The sequence below is a fragment of the Echiichthys vipera genome (assembly GCF_963691815.1).
Source record: "Echiichthys vipera genome assembly, chromosome: 2".
In the NCBI taxonomy this organism is placed as follows: domain Eukaryota; kingdom Metazoa; phylum Chordata; class Actinopteri; order Perciformes; family Trachinidae; genus Echiichthys; species Echiichthys vipera.
This window is the reverse complement of record NC_139827.1, coordinates 221,781-241,780: the sequence shown is the minus strand read 5'-3', so window position 1 is coordinate 241,780 and position 20,000 is coordinate 221,781. Positions and strand designations below refer to the sequence as shown.

The 20,000-nt window shown below is 54.8% G+C and overlaps 3 protein-coding genes across 4 annotated transcripts in view; 2 read left to right on the top strand and 1 right to left on the bottom strand.

Moving 5' to 3' along the window:
* LOC310963266 (opsin-5-like) overlaps window positions 1-5,798 on the bottom strand; it is a gene marked incomplete at both ends in the record, with an annotated part of 6,051 nt that extends 253 nt beyond the window's left edge. Inside the window, 6 exons of the mRNA XM_083936001.1 lie at window positions 1-212; window positions 654-877; window positions 2,046-2,159; window positions 3,438-3,537; window positions 5,067-5,272; window positions 5,645-5,798. The exon at window positions 1-212 is cut by the window's left edge and continues 253 nt beyond it. Of these exons, the coding sequence (XP_083792127.1) occupies window positions 1-212; window positions 654-877; window positions 2,046-2,159; window positions 3,438-3,537; window positions 5,067-5,272; window positions 5,645-5,798 (1,010 nt within the window). The remainder of the gene's footprint in view (window positions 213-653; window positions 878-2,045; window positions 2,160-3,437; window positions 3,538-5,066; window positions 5,273-5,644) is intronic.
* A 1,131-nt stretch (window positions 5,799-6,929) lies between these two features.
* LOC310959735 (serum response factor-like) lies at window positions 6,930-13,017 on the top strand. 2 transcript variants are annotated; one of them, XM_083931194.1, is made up of 7 exons: window positions 6,930-7,647; window positions 10,213-10,482; window positions 10,568-10,706; window positions 11,307-11,381; window positions 11,725-11,871; window positions 11,969-12,045; window positions 12,599-12,827. In XM_083931194.1, exons 1-7 carry the CDS (start codon window positions 7,285-7,287, stop codon window positions 12,677-12,679), a joined length of 1,152 nt encoding a protein of 383 aa, XP_083787320.1. In that variant the 5' UTR covers window positions 6,930-7,284; the 3' UTR covers window positions 12,680-12,827. The 2 variants fall into 2 exon arrangements, with proteins under 2 accessions (XP_083787320.1, XP_083787321.1); XM_083931195.1 differs by lacking the exons at window positions 11,725-11,871; window positions 11,969-12,045 and having other exon boundaries at window positions 12,599-13,017.
* A 155-nt stretch (window positions 13,018-13,172) lies between these two features.
* eif4a3 (eukaryotic translation initiation factor 4A3) overlaps window positions 13,173-20,000 on the top strand; it is a 10,508-nt gene continuing 3,680 nt past the window's right edge. The window contains exons 1-5 of the mRNA XM_083931184.1: window positions 13,173-13,437; window positions 15,214-15,286; window positions 18,986-19,052; window positions 19,204-19,266; window positions 19,845-19,977. Coding sequence (XP_083787310.1) covers window positions 13,287-13,437; window positions 15,214-15,286; window positions 18,986-19,052; window positions 19,204-19,266; window positions 19,845-19,977 — 487 coding nt within the window. The 5' untranslated portion in view covers window positions 13,173-13,286. The remainder of the gene's footprint in view (window positions 13,438-15,213; window positions 15,287-18,985; window positions 19,053-19,203; window positions 19,267-19,844; window positions 19,978-20,000) is intronic.

Here is a 20,000-nt window from a genome sequence, read left to right as displayed (position 1 = left end):
CGGGCACAGGGCAGCAGGACCGCCACGTCTTTGCGGAACTTGGAGCTGAGTCCGAAGTAGATGAGGGGGTTGTAGAAGCTGGCGGACTTGGCGAACAGGCGGGTGAAGATGCTGGTGAGGTTGGGCACGTGGAAGCCGCAGGCGGACCACATGGACACCACGGCGTACGGGGACCACGCCAGGATGAAGGCCGTGCAGATCACTATGGAAACCTGCGGGAGACAATCCAACATGGAAGCAATGAGAAGCTTAGCATCGAACCGGCGTCACACAGGACCTGTTTCAGTCCGGATCTACGTTTACACGCAAACCCGAATCCTATCTGCACATCAACACGCCCACGCTGCCATAAGGTGGATTCTAACCCCCGGACCTGGACTAAATCTGTCTGCGGTGCGCCCCTCCACCCCTGCGTCCTGTTTCAGCGTTGCTATGGTTACCGACTCCTCCTCTAGAGGCATGCGTCACAAACTACCGACGATGACAAACTCGGCACTGACGCCGTGGTCTCCGGTGGTCTCTGGTGGTCTCTGGTGGTCTCTGGTGGTCTCCGGTGGTCTCCGGTGGTCTTGCTCCGGACTCAGAAGTGTCTGTGTTCACTGCGGGGGGAGTGGGTCCTGAGTGTTGCACCTGCAGGGACAGAAGGGACTCACGATGGTGACGTCTCTCTCGATCTTCCTCTGGCGGTCGCTCAGGTCGCCGCCCGCCGACAGGGCGTTGCCCCTCTTCACCGTGTTGATGATGGAGACGTAGCAGAAGAGCATCACGAGCACCGGCACGAAGAAGCAGAACACGAAGATGCACACGATGTACGACCGGTAGGTGTTTGAGACGCTCGCTTTGGCCCAGTCGATCTCACAGGTGCCATACCCCCGATCTGCAGGGGACAAAGGGGTCAGGGGGGGTCAGGAGGGTCAGGGGGACAGAGGGTCAGGGTGACAGGGGGGTCAGGAGGGTCAGGGGGACAGAGGGGTCAGGGGGGTCAGGAGGGTCAGGGGGACAGAGGGTCAGGGGGACAGAGGGTCAGGGGGGACAGGAGGGGTCAGGGGGGACAGGAGGGTCAGGGGGGACAGGAGGGGTCAGGGGACAAGGGGGGTCAGAGGGGTCAGGAGGGTCAGGGGACAAGGGGGTCAGGGGGGGACAGAGGGGTCAGGGGGGTCAGGAGGGTCAGGAGGGTCAGGGGGACAGGAGGGTCAGGGGGACAGGAGGGTCAGGGGACAGAGGGGTCAGGAGGGTCAGAGGGGTCAGGGGGGTCAGAGGGGTCAGGGGGGTCAGGAGGGACAGGGGGGTCAGGAGGGTCAGGGGGACAGAGGGGTCAGGGGGGTCAGGAGGGTCAGGGGGACAGAGGGGTCAGGGGGGTCAGGAGGGACAGAGGGGTCAGGGGGACAGAGGGGTCAGGGGGGTCAGGAGGGTCAGGGGGACAGGAGGGTCAGGAGGGGTCAGGGGGAACAGGGGGGACAGGGGGACAGGAGGGGTCAGGGGGACAGGAGGGGTCAGGGGGACAGAGGGTCAGGGGGACAGAGGGTCAGGGGGGACAGGAGGGTCAGGGGGACAGACGGTCAGGGGGACAGACGGTCAGGGGGACAGGAGGGTCAGGGGGACAGAGGGTCAGGGGGGACAGGAGGGTCAGGGGACAGAAGGGTCAGGGGGACAGGAGGGTCAGGGGGGACAGAGGGTCAGGGGGACAGAGGGGTCAGGGGGGACAGGAGGGTCAGGGGGACAGGAGGGTCAGGGGGGACAGGAGGGTCAGGGGGACAGGAGGGTCAGGGGGACAGGAGGGTCAGGGGGACAGGAGGGTCAGGGGGGACAGGAGGGTCAGGGGGACAGGAGGGTCAGGGGGGACAGGAGGGTCAGGGGGACAGAGGGTCAGGGGGGTCAGGAGAGTCAGGGGGGACAGGAGGGTCAGGGGACAAGAGGGTCAGAGGGACAGGAGGGTCAGAGGGACAGAGGGGTCAGGGGGACAGAGGAGACAGAGGGGACAGAAGTAAGAGGTTAGTAAAAGCCGAGTTTGGAACAGACTCTTATTTTGAAGGGTTGTGCTGCACACTTCCTGCCTTTGTAGCTCCCCCAGCCGAGCACCGGGGCTCCGGACCAGAATCCAGCTGTGGTCCAGATGAGCAGGAGACAGATGGACACGCTGGTCCTGCTGATGTGACGAGCTGAAAGACAACACAGGCGGTCTCAGTCTCAGGACAGGAGGACGTGAGGACAGGAGGACGTGAGGACAGGAGGAGGTGAGGACAGGAGGTAGGAGGACAGGAGGACGTGAGGACAGGAGGACAGGAGGAGGTGAGGACAGGAGGACGTGAGGACAGGAGGACGTGAGGACAGGAGGACGTGAGGACAGGAGGACGTGAGGACACAGGGACGTGAGGACAGGAGGGGGTGAGGACAGGAGGACGTGAGGACAGGAGGGGGTGAGGACAGGAGGACGTGAGGACACGAGGACGTGAGGACAGGAGGGGGTGAGGACAGGAGGAGGTGAGGACAGGAGGACGTGAGGACAGGAGGAGGTGAGGACAGGAGGACGTGAGGACAGGAGGACGTGAGGACACGAGGACGTGAGGACAGGAGGAGGTGAGGACAGGAGGAGGTGAGGACAGGAGGACGTGAGGACAGGAGGACGTGAGGACACGAGGAGGTGAGGACAGGAGGAGGTGAGGACAGGAGGACAGGAGGACGTGAGGACAGGAGGACGTGAGGACAGGAGGACGTGAGGACAGGAGGACAGGAGGACGTGAGGACAGGAGGACGTGAGGACAGGAGGACGTGAGGACAGGAGGACAGGAGGACGTGAGGACAGGAGGACGTGAGGACAGGAGGACGGGAGGACGTGAGGACGTGAGGACAGGAGGACGTGAGGACAGGAGGACAGGAGGACAGGAGGAGGTGAGGACAGGAGGACAGGAGGACAGGAGGACAGGAGGACGTGGGGACGTGAGGACAGGAGGAGGTGAGGACAGGAGGACGTGAGGACAGGAGGACGTGAGGACGTGAGGACAGGAGGAGGTGAGGACAGGAGGACGTGAGGACAGGAGGACAGGAGGACGTGAGGACAGGAGGAGGTGAGGACAGGAGGACGTGAGGACAGGAGGACAGGAGGACGTGAGGACACGAGGACGTGAGGACAGGAGGGGGTGAGGACAGGAGGAGGTGAGGACAGGAGGACGTGAGGACACGAGGACGTGAGGACAGGAGGGGGTGAGGACAGGAGGGGGTGAGGACAGGAGGGGGTGAGGACAGGAGGAGGTGAGGACAGGAGGAGGTGAGGACAGGAGGACGTGAGGACAGGAGGAGGTGAGGACAGGAGGGGGTGAGGACAGGAGGGGGTGAGGACAGGAGGAGGTGAGGACAGGAGGACGTGAGGACAGGAGGAGGTGAGGACAGGAGGACGTGAGGACAGGAGGACGTGGGGACGTGAGGACGTGGACTCTGACCTCTGCTGGGGTGACAGCCTTTGATGTAGCGCGTGATGCTGATCACTGTCAGCGTGTTGATGCTGCTGAGACCAAAGACCAGCGTGAAGAACCCGTCCACCTGGAGGACACAGGAGGACAGGTGAGTCTCAGGTGAGTCTCAGGTGAGTCTCAGGTGAGTCTCAGGTGAGTCTCAGGTGAGTCTCAGGTGAGTCTGAGTCTCAGGTGAGTCTCAGGTGAGTCTCAGGTGAGTCTGAGTCTCAGGTGAGTCTCAGGTGAGTCTCAGGTGTGTCTCAGGTGAGTCTCGGGTGAGTCTCAGGTGTCTCAGGTGAGACTCAGGTGAGTCTGAGTCTCAGGTGTGTCTCAGGTGAGTCTCAGGTGAGTCTCAGGTGAGTCTCAGGTGAGTCTGAGTCTCAGGTGAGTCTCAGGTGAGTCTCAGGTGTGTCTCAGGTGAGTCTCGGGTGAGTCTCAGGTGTCTCAGGTGAGACTCAGGTGAGTCTGAGTCTCAGGTGTGTCTCAGGTGAGTCTCAGGTGAGTCTGAGTCTCAGGTGTGTTTTAGGTGTCTCAGGTGAGTCTCAGGTGAGTCTCAGGTGAGTCTCAGGTGAGTCTCAGGTGAGTCTGAGTCTCAGGTGAGTCTCAGGTGTGTCTCAGGTGAGTCTCAGGTGAGTCTCAGGTGAGTCTCAGGTGTCTCAGGTGAGACTCAGGTGAGTCTCCGGTGTCTCAGGTGTGTCTCAGGTGTGTCTCAGGTGTGTCTCAGGTGAGTCTCAGGTTAGTCTCAGGTGAGTCTCAGGTGTGTCTCAAGTGTCTCAGGTGAGTCTCAGGTGTGTCTCAGGTGTCTCAGGAGTCTCAGGAGTCTCAGGTGAGTCTCAGGTGAGTCTCAGGAGTCTCAAGTGTGTCTCAGGTGGGTCTCAGGTGAGTCTCAGGTGTGTCTCAAGTGTCTCAGGTGAGTATCAGGTGTGTCTCAGGTGAGTCTCAGGTGTCTCAGGTGAGTCTCAGGTGTGTCTCAGGTGTCTCAGGTGAGTCTCAGGTGTCTCAGGTGAGTCTCAGGTGTGTCTCAGGTGTCTCAGGTGTGTCTCAGGTGTCTCAGGTGAGTCTCAGGTGTCTCAGGTGAGTCTCAGGTGAGTCTCAGGTGTGTCTCAGGTGTCTCAGGTAGGTCTCAGGTGTCTCAGGAGTCTCAGGTGGGTCTCAGGTGAGTCTCAGGTGAGTCTCAGGTGTGTCTCAGGTGAGTCTCAGGAGTCTCAGGTGAGTCTCAGGTGTGTCTCAGGTGTCTCAGGTGAGTCTCAGGTGTGTCTCAGGTGTCTCAGGTGAGTCTCAGGTGAGTCTCAGGTGTGTCTCAGGTGAGTCTTAGGTGTCTCAGGTGAGTCTCAGGTGAGTCTCAGGTGTCTCAGGTGAGTCTCAGGTGAGTCTCAGGTGTGTCTCAGGTGAGTCTCAGGTGTGTCTCAGGTGTGTCTCAGGTGTGTTTCAGGTGAGTCTCAGGTGTCTCAGGTGAGTCTCAGGTGAGTCTCAGGTGTGTCTCAGGTGAGTCTCAGGTGAGTCTCAGGTGTGTCTCAGGTGTGTCTCAGGTGTGTCTCAGGTGAGTCTCAGGTGTGTCTCAGGTGTGTCTCAGGTGAGTCTCAGGTGTCTCAGGTGAGTCTCAGGGGGGTCTGGTACCTGGCAGGTCCAGATGGAGGAGATGAGGTACCCGCTGTCCTGGAAGACGTTGAAGATCTCGATGATGCCTCTGGAGTACCCGAACACGGAGATGCTGGCGTCGGAGACGGCGAGGTTAAAGGTCAGGTAGTCCGTGGGCTGCAGGGACGCCCTCTGTCTGCACAGGACGAAGAGGACGATGCTGTTTCCGAACCAGGACAACCACCCTGAACGCACCACGGAGACAGGGACAGGGGTCAGGGACAGGGGGTCAGGCACAGGGGGGACCGTCACTGTACCCTGGTCTATACCCGTCCCTGTGCCCTGGTCTTTACTGGTCTAAACCCGCCCCTGTACCCTGGTCTTTACTGGTCTAAGCCCGTCCCTGTACCCTGGTCTTTACTGGTCTAAGCCCGTCCCTGTACCCTGGTCTTTACTGGTCTAAACCCGTCCCTGTACCCTGGTCTTTACTGGTCTAAGCCCGCCCCTGTACCCTGGTCTTTACTGGTCTAAGCCCGCCCCTGTACCCTGGTCTTTACTGGTCTAAACCCGCCCCTGTACCCTGGTCTTTACTGGTCTCTGGTTGGTCGTGTACCCACCCAGCAGCAGCAGGTAGACCCCGATGATGGTCTCTCCCTGGTCTGACAGAGGGGGGTCCCGGCCCCCCCCCAGCAGCAGGCTGTTGTTCCTCCAGGGGGCGTGGCCTGGGGCGGCGGCGGGGCCTGAGGCGGCGGCGGGGCTGAAGGAGGACATGCTGCTGCTGCTGCCGCTCTGACAGGTGGCGTCTGTGTGAGACGGAAGTTAATCTGAGGTAATTATAGACCAGCTCCAGGTCACACGGCAGGAACAGGCGCTCTGATTGGACGAGGCAGCTGTGATGTCGTGACCTCGTTCAGCCTGAAGCTCAACGCCTCCGGGAGACAACGACCCGGCGCCAGAACCTCAGACTCCGAACCATCAGACTGTTATTTATTATTATTAAACTGTTTTTCAGATGAGGAGTTTGAACTGTTTTCATTCCTCTGTAGATGTTGCACAGTGGGAGGGCACTCTAACCTGTGACGGAGGCACAGTGGGAGGGTGCTCTAACCTGTGACTGAGGCACAGTGGGAGGGTGCTCTAACCTGTGACTGAGGCACAGTGGGAGGGCGCTCTAACCTGTGACTGAGGCACAGCGGGAGGGCGCTCTAACCTGTGACGCACGCACAGTGGGAGGGCGCTCTAACCTGTGACAGAGGCACAGTGGGAGGGCGCTCTAACCTGTGACAGAGGCACAGTGGGAGGGCGCTCTAACCTGTGACTGAGGCACAGTGGGAGGGCGCCCTTAGACTCCTGGAGTAACGTCACATTTCTGTCGAAGTGAATAAAACTTAGAAACGCTGCGAATTTAATTAAATATTTAATTAAATATTAATTAAATATTTATTAAACATTTTATTAAATCTGAATAATCATAAAATAAAAGTAAGTAACTCCACGTTATGTTTATATTAATAACACATCAGTTTTAATAATAATTATATAAATAAATAATAAAACGTTAGAGCCTCTTCCGCCATGTTTGTAGTTTTCAGTGCGCACTTCCGGTTGGCCTTAAAGGAGGAAAGTAGTCCCCGTCTGTGTGCGGATGAAGACGGCGCCTGTGTATCACTGCGCGCTGCTCCGTTAACTCCGTTTCTTTGGTCGAATATAAGAAATAAAAAGAGTGTTTCTGAGAAGTGGGTGATGTAATAATTAATATTTTAATTACAGAATGAGATATTATGAATAAAGAGTGAGATATTATGATTAATATTATAAATACAGAGTGAGATTAAAGAGCGCGCTCTGTGGAACTATATTCCTCCGCGGACGGTCACCGGCGGGTGCAGTTGGTCCCGTTAGCGCCGCCGGAGCCCTGCTTAAAAACTCTACTTTTGAACTTTGTTCCGCGGTTCTGATCCAGCTCGGTCCGGTCTGCAGCGGGACATGTCCCCGGGTCGGTGCTCCGGAGCTCCCCGGCCGCTCGGCCTCGGCCCCCGGTGATTCACGGACTCTGATGGACGGAAATCTGGACTTGTTGCTCCAGTAACTGATGCTAACAGCTAGCATCCGTTAGCTCCGTTAGCCCGTTAGCATCAGAGCAGCTAGCAGAGCAGCGGGGCTGTTAGCTGACTCTGCCCGGGCCGGGAGCTCGGAGCGCCGGGGGGGTGTTGGTGTTAACACCGTGAGCGTCGGGCCCGGGGCTGGAGGAGCTGTAATGGGCACCAGAACCGGAGCCAGCCTCCCGGGACCCGGACTCAGCAGCCTCCCGGGGCCGGACACGGCTGAGTACAGCACCGAGGTGGTCTACAGCGGGTCCGACCAGGACTCTGACTCCGGGGAGGACGAGGACACGGCGGGGTCAGGAGGGGGGGACCGGAGGGGCGTGAAGCGGGAGAGGAGCGACAGGGAGGTCGGCCTCCAGCCAGCGGCCGCCTCCGGAGCTCTGGGCCCCGGGGTGCCCGGAGCCAAACCCGGGAAGAAAACCAGGGGCAGGGTCAAGATCAAGATGGAGTTCATCGACAACAAGCTGAGGAGGTACACCACGTTCAGCAAGAGGAAGACCGGCATCATGAAGAAGGTGGGTCCGGGTCACACGGGGGTCCGGGGTCACACAGGGGTCAGAGGTCAAATAGGGGTCACACAGGGGTCCTCATACAGGGGTCACACAGGGTCAGGGGTCACACAGGGGTCAGAGGTCACACAGGGTCATTATACAGGGGTCCATAGACATATAAAGAGTAGATGCCGCATCGAACGTTGGGCCGCGAGAAATGCGGCCGCCATCTTGGATCGGTCATCCTACCAGATAAGTTCTATGAGTGACTCGTTGAGCCTCTGAGTTGAGCAGCAGAAGGAACAAGATGCCAGAGCACTGTGCAGCGTATTCCTGCTCTAATCTAATATTACAATATTACAATTCATAATCAGTACGGTACAGTACAATTTTAAACAATTATACATAAATCCATGCATTTTTGAATGTTATAGTGAGTCCCTCAGGCTGTGGCAGGTAGATAAATATTTAGCTGCCAGAGGAGCTGCTGTCCCTTATTATATTATTATTATCTTGTCACAGTAGAGGCATGGAGATTAGCCTCTGTGGGAATGTTAGTTAATTTACCCCCCGGCCAGGTGTGTGTGTGTGTGTGTGTGTGTGTGTGTGTGTGTGTGTGTGTGTGTGTGTGTGTGTGTGTGTGTGTGTGTGTGTGTGTGTGTGTGTGTGTGTGTGTGTGTGTGTGTGTGTGTGTGTGTGTGTGTGTGTGTGTGTGTGTGTGTGTGTGTGTGCATGCCTGTGTAGATATGAAAGGAGAAGCAGGGAGGAGAGGGGTTGTCGTACATGCGGTCTAGTGTAAATGGATTGCACATTTCCAGCATTAGGTCAGCGGAGGATGTGCTGTGGTTTCATGAGAGGAAGACACTTCAGAGACGGTTCATCTCAGGTCACCTCAGATATTCTCAGTTTTGTTTTTTTAAAAATTGAACATGACATTGACATGAATTATGAGATAATTGTTCATGTCATGTCACTTTTTTTTTAAAGTTTAGACTATCAAAGGAGAAGTGACAGAATCTGACCAATATCCTTTGCTGTTAAACTGTTTCATCAAACAGGAGCAACATGATGTGGGGTTTATTATAAAGAATGAATCAGAGATTTACGAGGCAAGCGTGAACATGTATTTCCACTCTGTGCCCGATATTCTCACAGCTGAACTAAATGTTCCATACATTTTTACTTGGTTCTCCACATCTCCACTTAAAGCAGGACGAACGTCACATGTTTGTAAACCAGAACTGATGAGTCCAGGCTGTTTTAGTTCAGTTGTACCAGAGAAGTTGAAACAGTCTGAAAAGAAAAAATCATACATTTATTTAACTAAGGAAAAATCTTAAATGGTTTGTATAATTTAAAATGGATATTACTGAACTATGCCCCGTGTTTTTGTTTGCACATTAAATACAATTACTACATAATTAAAATATGTAATAAAGAAGACATTCACACAATTAGACCTTGCCTAAAAACAAAGGACACAGTCATTTTAGATACTATACAAAGTTCTCCTACAACATCACTTTCTTTACCAATTAGAGCTACACTCTACACTTGGTAACTGTGCAAGAACAAAACAGTGTGAAAATGATCGACTTAACAAAATGTTATATATATTTTTATACCACACACACTCGCTCAAATGTGGACCCTCCCTCTCCTCTCCACTACCACGACTATGCGACTGGCAGAGCATGGATCATTTCTAAATATTTATAAACATATAGGGTTCGGCTCTTGGTTTTTTTTTTTAGTGCTTTAAATGAAAGTGTGTCTGTTTGACTTGTATTTAGAATTGTCCAAAATGTCATCTCTCTCTCTGACCTAATTGTATTGATACTCTTGATTTATATGTATTTTAATTTTCTCTGTGTGTGTGTGTGTGTGTGTGTGTGCTTGCGTGTGTTTGTGTGTTTGTGTGTGTGTGTGTGTGTGTGTGTGTGTGAGAGAGAGAAAGAGAGAGAGTGAGTGAGAGAGAGATTTATGTATTCATGTATGAAATACAGCCTATTAATACTCTATAAATTATTTCTATTGTTGTGTTTATATTTATAGTGTTTGTAAAACACCGATCATACATCACATATATCATATATCAGAATATTCTATTACTGTTAATCCCACTATGAATATTAAAATACGCTGAACCGTGTCCTGTCCTTACACTGAGTGGAGCGGGCGACCGGGCCAAGATGGCGGCTCCACCGCTCGTCAGCGCCAATAGGCCCAACGTTCGATGAGGCGTCTACTCTTTATGTCTATGCAGGGGTCACATAGGGTCATTATACAGGGGTCATTAAACAGGGGTCAGGGGTCACACAGGGGTCAGAGGTCACACAGGGTCATTATACAGGGGTCATTAAACAGGGGTCAGGGGTCACACAGGGGTCAGAGGTCACACAGGGTCATTATACAGGGGTCACACAGGGGTCATTATACAGGGGTCAGAGGTCACACAGGGGTCAGAGGTCACCTGGGCTGTCCTCTCTGGGTCGTCTCTGTTAGAGGAAGTCAGATCATCTGTTTCCGCGTATGGAACAGTGGGTCATGAGTGTCATCAGTGAGGTCATCAGGCTCCTCCCCCTGCAGGCGTACGAGCTGTCCACGCTGACGGGGACTCAGGTGCTGCTGCTGGTCGCCAGTGAGACGGGTCACGTGTACACGTTCGCCACCAGGAAGCTGCAGCCCATGATCACGTCAGAGACGGGGAAGGCTCTGATCCAGACCTGCCTCAACTCCCCGGACTCCCCGCCGCGCTCCGACGCCTGCTCCGACCAGAGGATGAGCGCCACGGGCTTCGAGGAGACCGACCTCACCTACCAGGTGTCTGAGGCCGACGAATGCTCCGAGGTCGCCAAGGTAACGCCCCTTTAAGGCGGGGTTTACAGCTGTACCTGCAGCTGATTGGCCGCTGAGCGTCCCTGCTGTCTGTCCCCTCCCTCAGAACGGAAACAAAATGGTGTCCATGCAGTCCTCCGCGTCTTCCTCCTCCGTGACCTGGCAGACGGCGTCCCCCAACAACGGGGCGGTGCTGAAGACCACCGCCAGCGTCGTCCTGCCGGGAGGATTCACCTTAATGTCAGGTAGGAGGACACCTGTCCTGTCCCTCACCTGTCCTGTCCCTCACCTGTCCTGTCCTTCACCTGTCCTTCACCTGTCCCTGTCCTGTCCCTCACCTGTCCTGTCCCTCACCTGTCCTTTACCTGTTCTGTCCCTCACCTGTCCTGTCCTTCACCTGTCCCTCACCTGTCCTGTCCCTCACCTGTCCCTGTCCTGTCCTTCACCTGTCCCTCACCTGTCCTTTACCTGTCCTGTCCCTCACCTGTCCTGTCCTTCACCTGTCCCTCACCTGTCCTGTTCCTCACCTGTCCTGTTCCTCACCTGTCCTGTCCTTCACCTGTCCTTCACCTGTCCCTCACCTGTCCTGTTCCTCACCTGTCCTTTCCTTCACCTGTCCTTCACCTGTCCTTCACCTGTCCTGTCCCTCACCTGTCCTTCACCTGTCCTGTCCCTCACCTGTCCTTTCCTTCACCTGTCCTTCACCTGTCCTGTCCCTCACCTGTCCTTCACCTGTCCTTTCTTTCACCTGTCCTTCACCTGTCTCTCACCTGTCCTTCACCTGTCCTGTCCTTCACCTGTCTCTCACCTGTCCTGTCCCTCACCTGTCCTACGTGTGTCCTCAGGGGGAGGAGTCTCTCAGCAGCTGCAGACCTCCACCAATCAGAGTTCAGACATCCACAGCCCCGCCCCTTCCACAGGTGAGCACACAACTAGGCTTTTATTGTGAAGGCGGTGCCAGGCTTTTATTGTGAAGGCGGTGCCAGGCTTTTATTGCGAAGGCGGTGCCAGGCTTTTATTGCGAAGGCGGTGCCAGGCTTTTATTGTGAAGGCGGTGCCAGGCTTTTATTGTGAAGGTGGTGCCAGGCTTTTATTGTGAAGGCGGTGCCAGGCTCTTATTGTGAAGGCGGTGTCAGGCTCTTATTGTGAAGGCGGTGCCAGGCTCTTATTGCGAAGGCGGTGCCAGGCTTTTATTGTGAAGGCGGTGCCAGGCTCTTATTGTGAAGGCGGTGTCGTGATGCTGTTCCTGTCTCTCCTCCTCAGCCGTGTCGTCCTCGTCCTCGGTGGCCGGTCACATGCTGTACCCCGGCGGTCACACGCTGATGTACGCGGCTCCTTCGTCCTCATTGGCCGACGGCAGCCTCGCCGTGCTGAACACGTTCCCTTCCACGGGACAGTCCCACGACCCCGGTACCGTCTGAGCACAACTATAATATAATATATATAATAACAATAATAATAATAATAACAATAGCAACAATAACGCTGTGTCGTGTTTGTGTCTCAGCTTCTCTCCCGCAGGTTTTCCTCACGTCGCTGCCTCCTGTCACTCAGATCCCCGTCTCTGCTGTGCAGCTGCACCCGGTACTGACACGACTACAGCGTTACTACAGCGTCACTACAGCGTTACAGTACTACTACAGCATTACTACAGCGTTACTACAGCGTAACAGTACTACTACAGCATTACTACAGCGTTACTACAGCGTTACTACAGCGTAACAGTACTACTACAGCATTACCACAGCGTCACTACAGCGTCACTACAGCGTTACAGTACTACTACAGCATTACTACAGCGTTACTACAGCGTAACAGTACTACTACAGCGTTACTACAGCGTTACTACAGCGTCACTACAGCATCACTACAGCGTTACTACCGTGTCACTACAGCGTTACTACAGCGTAACAGTACTACTACAGCGTTACTACAGCGTTACTATAGCGTTACAGTACTACTACAGCGTCACTACAGCATCACTACAGCGTTACTACCGTGTCACTACGTTGTTGTTGTTTACGGTGTTGTTTACGGTGTTTTTGTTGTTTACGTTGTTGTTGTTTACGGTGTTGTTGTTGTTTACTGTGTTTTTGTTGTTTACGGTGTTGTTGTTTACGGTGTTGTTGTGTTTCAGATGGTCTTCAGTCAGAGCGGCAGCAGCCTGACGGAGCTGCAGGTCGTCAGTTTGGACGTCCATCAGACAAAAGACGACTGACGACATCAACTTCCTGTTTACGTTGTTTTCATCATGACATCATCGAGACTCTGCAGCAGCTCATCATCACACAGGAAGTGACACAAACATCTGGGATTTTCAGAATAAAGTTGACATTTAATATTTTGGGAAGAAATCCGACAGACTTTGAAACCATGATGTCAGAGTGACATCATCGCTCACCTGTGCGTCCTGAAACCATGATGTCAGTGTGACATCATCGCTCACCTGTGCGTCCTGAAACCATGATGTCAGTGTGACATCATCGCTCACCTGTGCGTCCTGAACGCAGCTGCTGTTCCTTTATATCACTTTATAATTAAAGACATGAAAACTTGTGTGTGTGTGTCCCTGTGTGTGTGTGTGTGTGTGTGTGTGTGTGTGTGTGTGAGCATGACTCTGAAAATGACGTCATGACGCGTCGCTTAGAGGGCGCGGCGCTTAGAGTATACGTCATCAGTGCGACGCGTGCGGCGGTCTTTCCCTCCCCGTGCGTTAGCAGCAGCAGTTAGCATCAGCAGCAGTTAGCATCAGCAGCAGTTAGCATCAGCAGCAGTTAGCTTCAGCTTCAGTCACAGTAATAACCCCGGGAACAGAAAGAGGAGACATGGCTGCAGCGGCTCCGGGCAGGAAGAGGCTCCTGAGGGACGAGGACATGACCAAAGTGGAGTTTGAGACCAGCGAGGAGGTGGACGTCACCCCCACCTTCGACACCATGGGGCTGCGGGAGGACCTGCTCCGAGGCATCTACGCCTACGGTGGGTGAGGGGGCAGGAGAGGCCGGGGATCTGCCGCGGCCTGCAGGGTGAGGGGGCCAGGAGCGGCCGGGGATCCGCCGTGAGTGAGGGGCTGAGAGGGTCAGGAGAGGCCGGGGATCCGCCGTGAGTGAGGGGCTGAGAGGGTCAGGAGAGGCCGGGGATCCGCTGTGGGTGAGGGGCTGAGAGAGTCAGGAGAGGCCGGGGATCCGCCGCGGCCTTTAGTGGTAGCTCCGGATGCTAAAGCTAACTGTTGTGCTGCGTCACGGTGAATTAAACGCATTAAAGAGATTAAATAGATTAAAATGACTGAACTGTAAAGACACAGTTTAGTTAGAGTTGTGTTTAAATGTGCAAAGTTAATATTTAACTTTACTTTAAACAGTTTCATGCTTTGTTCTTCGGTACGGATAGCGTTAGCATTAGCGTTAGCATTAGCTGTTCCCGCTAACGAGGCGTTTCATTTATTTACATCGATTTAAAGTTCAGAGACTTTCACACGAAGACACTGAAATAATAATATTAATAAATAAGTATTATTATAATATTAATGAAACTGTCTCCAGATATTTAAATGATCTTAAAACACCAGAAGTTCCCCTGAATGGCCCCGGGGACAAATCAAGTTTTATTGAATTGAATTGTTTCACTGTTGTGAGCTTTAATCACGCTTCTGTTTCATTCATATAAACATATAAATAACTGTATAACTAATAAATAAATATATAAATATAAACACAATCAGCTCTCCGGGTCATTTCGCAGAAACTATAATTAAATATTATTTTATATTAAAAAATTAACTCTTGAGATTTTTCAGAAACTTTAGTTTTAATGTTAAAAGTTGAAAGAGTTAAAAATAAATCTAATTTATAAAGTTTCTGTTTTAGTTTCAAATAAAAATAATGAAATAAACTCTTATAAAAGATCCAGAGATTTGACCTTTTCTCACGTCGCCTCATAAATATATTTATTTATTAATATTAAAAACACCTGTTTAAGAGTTTAAGACACACGAGTGAGGTCTATAAATATATTTATTTATTAATATTAAAAACAGCAAACACCTGTTTAAGAGTTTAAGACACACGAGTGAGGTCTATAAATATGTTTATACACCTGATAACACTTACTATAGTTTCTAAACTCATAAACAGGTGTTTGAAGAATTACTTTATTTATCCCACACGGGGAAATTGAATTTTTTCACTCTTATTATTAATCATGTTACACACACACACACACACACACACGGGCCTGAAACACACACACATACACACACACACACACACATGCACAAACAGGACCTATACATGCAATTAAGGAGAGATGTTGGAATGAGGGGGCTGCCAGTGCCCGGTGCCCCGAGCAGTTGGGGGTTCGGTGCCTTGCTCAACAGCACCTCGGCAGTGCCCAGGAGATGAACTGGCACCTCTCCAGCCACCAGTCCACGCTCCATACATGGTCCACACAGGGACTTGAACCAGCGACCCCTACGGTTCCCAGCCAAGTCACCTATGGACTGAGCTGCTGCCCCCCCCCCCAACAACAACAACAACAACAACAACAATAATAAGAACGCTCCTCAACAGTAAAACACGGTCAGGCTGCTGACGTTGTTGTTCTTATCGGCTCGCTGTTTTGTGATTCCAGGTTTTGTTGTTGTTGTTTTTCAGGCTGTTGTTTGTTTGTTGTTGTTGTTTTTCAGGCTGTTGTTTGTTTGTTGTTGTTGTTTGTTGTTGTTGTTTTCATCGACTCGTTGTTGTTTTGTTGTTCCAGGTTTTGAGAAGCCGTCTGCGATCCAGCAGAGAGCCATCAAACAGATCATCAAGGGACGGGACGTCATCGCCCAGTAAGACCACGTCCACCACACCCCTCTGACCCCTGGTCCTGGTCCTGGAGTGCCTCTGACCCCTGGTCCTGGTCCTGTAGTGCCTCTGACCCCTGGTCCTGGTCCTGTAGTGCCTCTGACCCCTGGTCCTGGTCCTGTGGTGTCTCTGACCCCTGGTCCTGGTCCTGTGGTGCCTCTGACCCCTGGTCCTGGTCCTGTAGTGTCTCTAACCCCTGGTCCTGTAGTGTCTCTAACCCCTGGTCCTGGTCCTGTGGTGCCTCTGACCCCTGGTCCTGGTCCTGTAGTGTCTCTAACCCCTGGTCCTGGTCCTGGAGTGTCTCTGACCCCTGGTCCTGGTCCTGGAGTGCCTCTAACCCCTGGTCCTGGAGTCCTTCTGACCCCTGGTCCTGGTCCTGTGGTGTCTCTGACCCCTGGTCCTGGTCCTGGAGTCCTTCTGACCCCTGGTCCTGGTCCTGTGGTGTCTCTGACCCCTGGTCCTGGTCCTGTAGTGTCTCTAACCCCTGGTCCTGGTCCTGGAGTGTCTCTGACCCCTGGTCCTGGTCCTGGAGTGCCTCTAACCCCTGGTCCTGGTCCTGGAGTCCTTCTGACCCCTGGTCCTGTGGTGTCTCTGACCCCTGGTCCTGGTCCTGGAGTCCTTCTGACCCCTGGTCCTGGTCCTGTGGTGTCTCTGACCCCTGGTCCTGGTCCTGTAGTGCCTCTGACCCCTGGTCCTGGTCCTGTGGTGTCTCTGACCCCTGGTCCTGGTCCTGTAGTGTCTCTAACCCCTGGTCCTGGTCCTGTAGTGTCTCTGACTCCTGGTCCTGTGGTGCCTCTGACCCCTGGTCCTGGTCCTGTAGTGTCTCTGACCCCTGGTCCTGGTCCTGTAGTGCCTCTAACCCCTGGTCCTGGTCCTGTAGTGTCTCTAACCCCTGGTCCTGGTCTTGTGGTGCCTCTGACCCCTGGTCCTGGTCCTGTGGTGCCTCTGACCCCTGGTCCTGGTCCTGTAGTGTATCTAACCCCTGGTCCTGGTCTTGTGGTGCCTCTGACCCCTGGTCCTGGTCCTGTGGTGCCTCTGACCCCTGGTCCTGGTCCTGTGGTGCCTCTGACCCCTGGTCCTGGTCCAGTGGTGTCTCTGACCCCTGGTTCTGGTCCTGTAGTGTCTCTAACCCCTGGTCCTGTGGTGTCTCTGACCCCTGGTCCTGTGGTGTCTCTGACCCCTGGTCCTGGTCCTGTGGTGCCTCTGACCCCTGGTCCTGTGGTGCCTCTGACCCCTGGTCCTGGTCCTGTAGTGTCTCTGACCCCTGGTCCTGGTCCTGTAGTGTCTCTAACCCCTGGTCCTGGTCCTGTGGTGTCTCTGACCCCTGGTCCTGGTCCTGTAGTGCCTCTGACCCCTGGTCCTGGTCCTGTAGTGTCTCTAACCCCTGGTCCTGGTCCTGTGGTGTCTCTGACCCCTGGTCCTGGTCCTGTAGTGTCTCTAACCCCTGGTCCTGGTCCTGTAGTGTCTCTGACCCCTGGTCCTGGTCCTGTAGTGTCTCTAACCCCTGGTCCTGGTCCTGTGGTGTCTCTGACCCCTGGTCCTGGTCCTGTAGTGTCTCTAACCCCTGGTCCTGGTCCTGTGGTGTCTCTGACCCCTGGTCCTGGTCCTGTGGTGTCTCTGACCCCTGGTCCTGGTCCTGTAGTGTCTCTAACCCCTGGTCCTGGTCCTGTGGTGTCTCTGACCCCTGGTCCTGTGGTGCCTCTGACCCCTGGTCCTGTGGTGTCTCTGACCCCTGGTCCTGGTCCTGTGGTGCCTCTGACCCCTGGTCCTGGTCCTGTGGTGTCTCTAACCCCTGGTCCTGTAGTGTCTCTGACCCCTGGTCCTGGTCCTGTGGTGCCTCTGACCCCTGGTCCTGGTCCTGTGGTGCCTCTGACCCCTGGTCCTGGTCCTGTAGTGTCTCTGACCCCTGGTCCTGGTCCTGTAGTGTCTCTAACCCCTGGTCCTGGTCTTGTGGTGCCTCTGACCCCTGGTCCTGGTCCTGTGGTGTCTCTGACCCCTGGTCCTGGTCCTGTAGTGTCTCTAACCCCTGGTCCTGGTCTTGTGGTGCCTCTGACCCCTGGTCCTGGTCCTGTGGTGCCTCTGACCCCTGGTCCTGGTCCTGTAGTGTCTCTAACCCCTGGTCCTGGTCTTGTGGTGCCTCTGACCCCTGGTCCTGGTCCTGTGGTGCCTCTGACCCCTGGTCCTGGTCCTGTAGTGCCTCTGACCCCTGGTCCTGGTCCTGTGGTGTCTCTGACCCCTGGTCCTGGTCCTGTAGTGCCTCTGACCCCTGGTCCTGGTCCTGTAGTGTCTCTAACCCCTGGTCCTGGTCCTGTGGTGTCTCTGACCCCTGGTCCTGGTCCTGTAGTGTCTCTAACCCCTGGTCCTGGTCCTGTAGTGTCTCTGACCCCTGGTCCTGGTCCTGTAGTGTCTCTAACCCCTGGTCCTGGTCCTGTAGTGTCTCTGACCCCTGGTCCTGGTCCTGTAGTGTCTCTAACCCCTGGTCCTGGTCCTGTGGTGTCTCTAACCCCTGGTCCTGGTCCTGTGGTGTCTCTGACCCCTGGTCCTGGTCCTGTAGTGTCTCTAACCCCTGGTCCTGGTCCTGTGGTGTCTCTGACCCCTGGTCCTGGTCCTGTGGTGTCTCTGACCCCTGGTCCTGGTCCTGTAGTGTCTCTAACCCCTGGTCCTGGTCCTGTGGTGTCTCTGACCCCTGGTCCTGGTCCTGTGGTGCCTCTGGTCCTGTGGTGTCTCTGACCCCTGGTCCTGGTCCTGTGGTGCCTCTGACCCCTGGTCCTGGTCCTGTGGTGTCTCTAACCCCTGGTCCTGGTCCTGTAGTGTCTCTGACCCCTGGTCCTGGTCCTGTGGTGCCTCTGACCCCTGGTCCTGGTCCTGTAGTGTCTCTGACCCCTGGTCCTGGTCCTGTAGTGTCTCTAACCCCTGGTCCTGGTCCTGTAGTGTCTCTAACCCCTGGTCCTGGTCCTGTAGTGCCTCTAACCCCTGGTCCTGTAGTGTCTCTAACCCCTGGTCCTGGTCCTGTGGTGCCTCTGACCCCTGGTCCTGGTCCTGTGGTGCCTCTGACCCCTGGTCCTGGTCCTGGTCCTGTGGTGCCTCTGACCCCTGGTCCTGGTCCTGTAGTGCCTCTAACCCCTGGTCCTGGTCCTGTGGTGCCTCTGACCCCTGGTCCTGGTCCTGTGGTGCCTCTGACCCCTGGTCCTGGTCCTGTGGTGCCTCTGACCCCTGGTCCTGGTCCTGTAGTGCCTCTGACCCCTGGTCCTGGTCCTGTGGTGCCTCTGACCCCTGGTCCTGGTCCTGTGGTGTCTCTGACCCCTGGTCCTGGTCCTGTGGTGCCTCTGACCCCTGGTCCTGGTCCTGTAGTGCCTCTGACCCCTGGTCCTGGTCCTGTAGTGCCTCTGACCCCTGGTCCTGGTCCTGTGGTGCCTCTGACCCCTGGTCCTGGTCTTGTGGTGCCTCTGACCCCTGGTCCTGGTCCTGTGGTGCCTCTAACCCCTGGTCCTGTAGTGTCTCTGACCCCTGGTCCTGGTCCTGGAGTCTCTCTAACCCCTGGTCCTGGACCTGTGGTGCCTCTGACCCCTGGTCCTGGTCCTGTAGTGTCTCTGACCCCTGGTCCTGGTCCTGTGGTGCCTCTGACCCCTGGTCCTGGTCTTGTGGTGCCTCTGACCCCTGGTCCTGGTCTCTTGTGTGTCCAGGTCTCAGTCTGGAACAGGAAAGACGGCGACCTTCTGTGTGTCGGTGCTGCAGTGTCTCGACATCCAGGTGAGTTCCTTCCCCCCGGGGACGTTTGTGTCTGTGACACCTGTGGTGATGTGTTTCCTGTGGTGATGCGTTTCCTGTGGTGATGCGTTTCCTGTAATGATGCGTTCCTGTAATGATGTGTTTCCTGTGATGATGCGTTTCCTGTCTGCAGGTGAGGGAGACCCAGGCCCTGATCCTCGCTCCAACCAGGGAACTGGCAGGACAGATCCAGAAGGTGCGTGCTGCTCTCTGATTGGCTGTGTGTGTGTGTTCTGCTCTCTGATTGGCCGGATGTGTGTGTTCTGCTCTCTGATTGGCCGGTTGTGTGTGTTCTGCTCTCTGATTGGCCGGATGTGTGTGTTCTGCTCTCTGATTGGCCCGTTGTGTGTGTGTGTGTCCTGCTCTCTGATTGGCCGGATGTGTGTGTTCTGCTCTCTGATTGGCCGGATGTGTGTGTTCTGCTCTCTGATTGGCCGGATGTGTGTGTTCTGCTCTCTGATTGGCCCGTTGTGTGTGTGTGTGTTCTGCTCTGTGATTGGCCGTGTGTGTTCTGCTCTCTGATTGGCCGTGTGTGTGTGTTCTGCTCTCTGATTGGCCGTGTGTGTTCTGCTCTCTGATTGGCCGTGTGTGTGTGTTCTGCTCTCTGATTGGCCGTGTGTGTTCTGCTCTCTGATTGGCCGTGTGTGTGCTGCTCTCTGATTGGCCGGTTGTGTGCAGGTGCTGCTCTCTGATTGGCCGTGTGTGTGTGTGTTCTGCTCTCTGATTGGCCGTGTGTGTGTGTGTGCTGCTCTCTGATTGGCCGGTTGTGTGCAGGTGCTCCTGGCTCTGGGCGACTACATGAACGTCCAGTGTCACGCCTGCATCGGAGGAACCAACGTGGGCGAGGACATCAGGAAGCTGGACTACGGTCAGCACGTGGTCTCAGGGACGCCAGGACGGGTGTTCGGTGAGGAGACACACACACACACA

Coding starts and splice junctions, on each gene's coding strand:
- LOC310959735 (XM_083931194.1), top strand. CDS start 7,285: ATGGGCACCAGAACCGGAGCCAGCCTCCCGGGACCCGGACTCAGCAGC. Junction 7,648..10,212: donor AGACCGGCATCATGAAGAAG/GTGGGTCCGGGT, acceptor CTCCCCCTGCAG/GCGTACGAGCTGTCCACGCT. Junction 10,483..10,567: donor AATGCTCCGAGGTCGCCAAG/GTAACGCCCCTT, acceptor CCCCTCCCTCAG/AACGGAAACAAAATGGTGTC.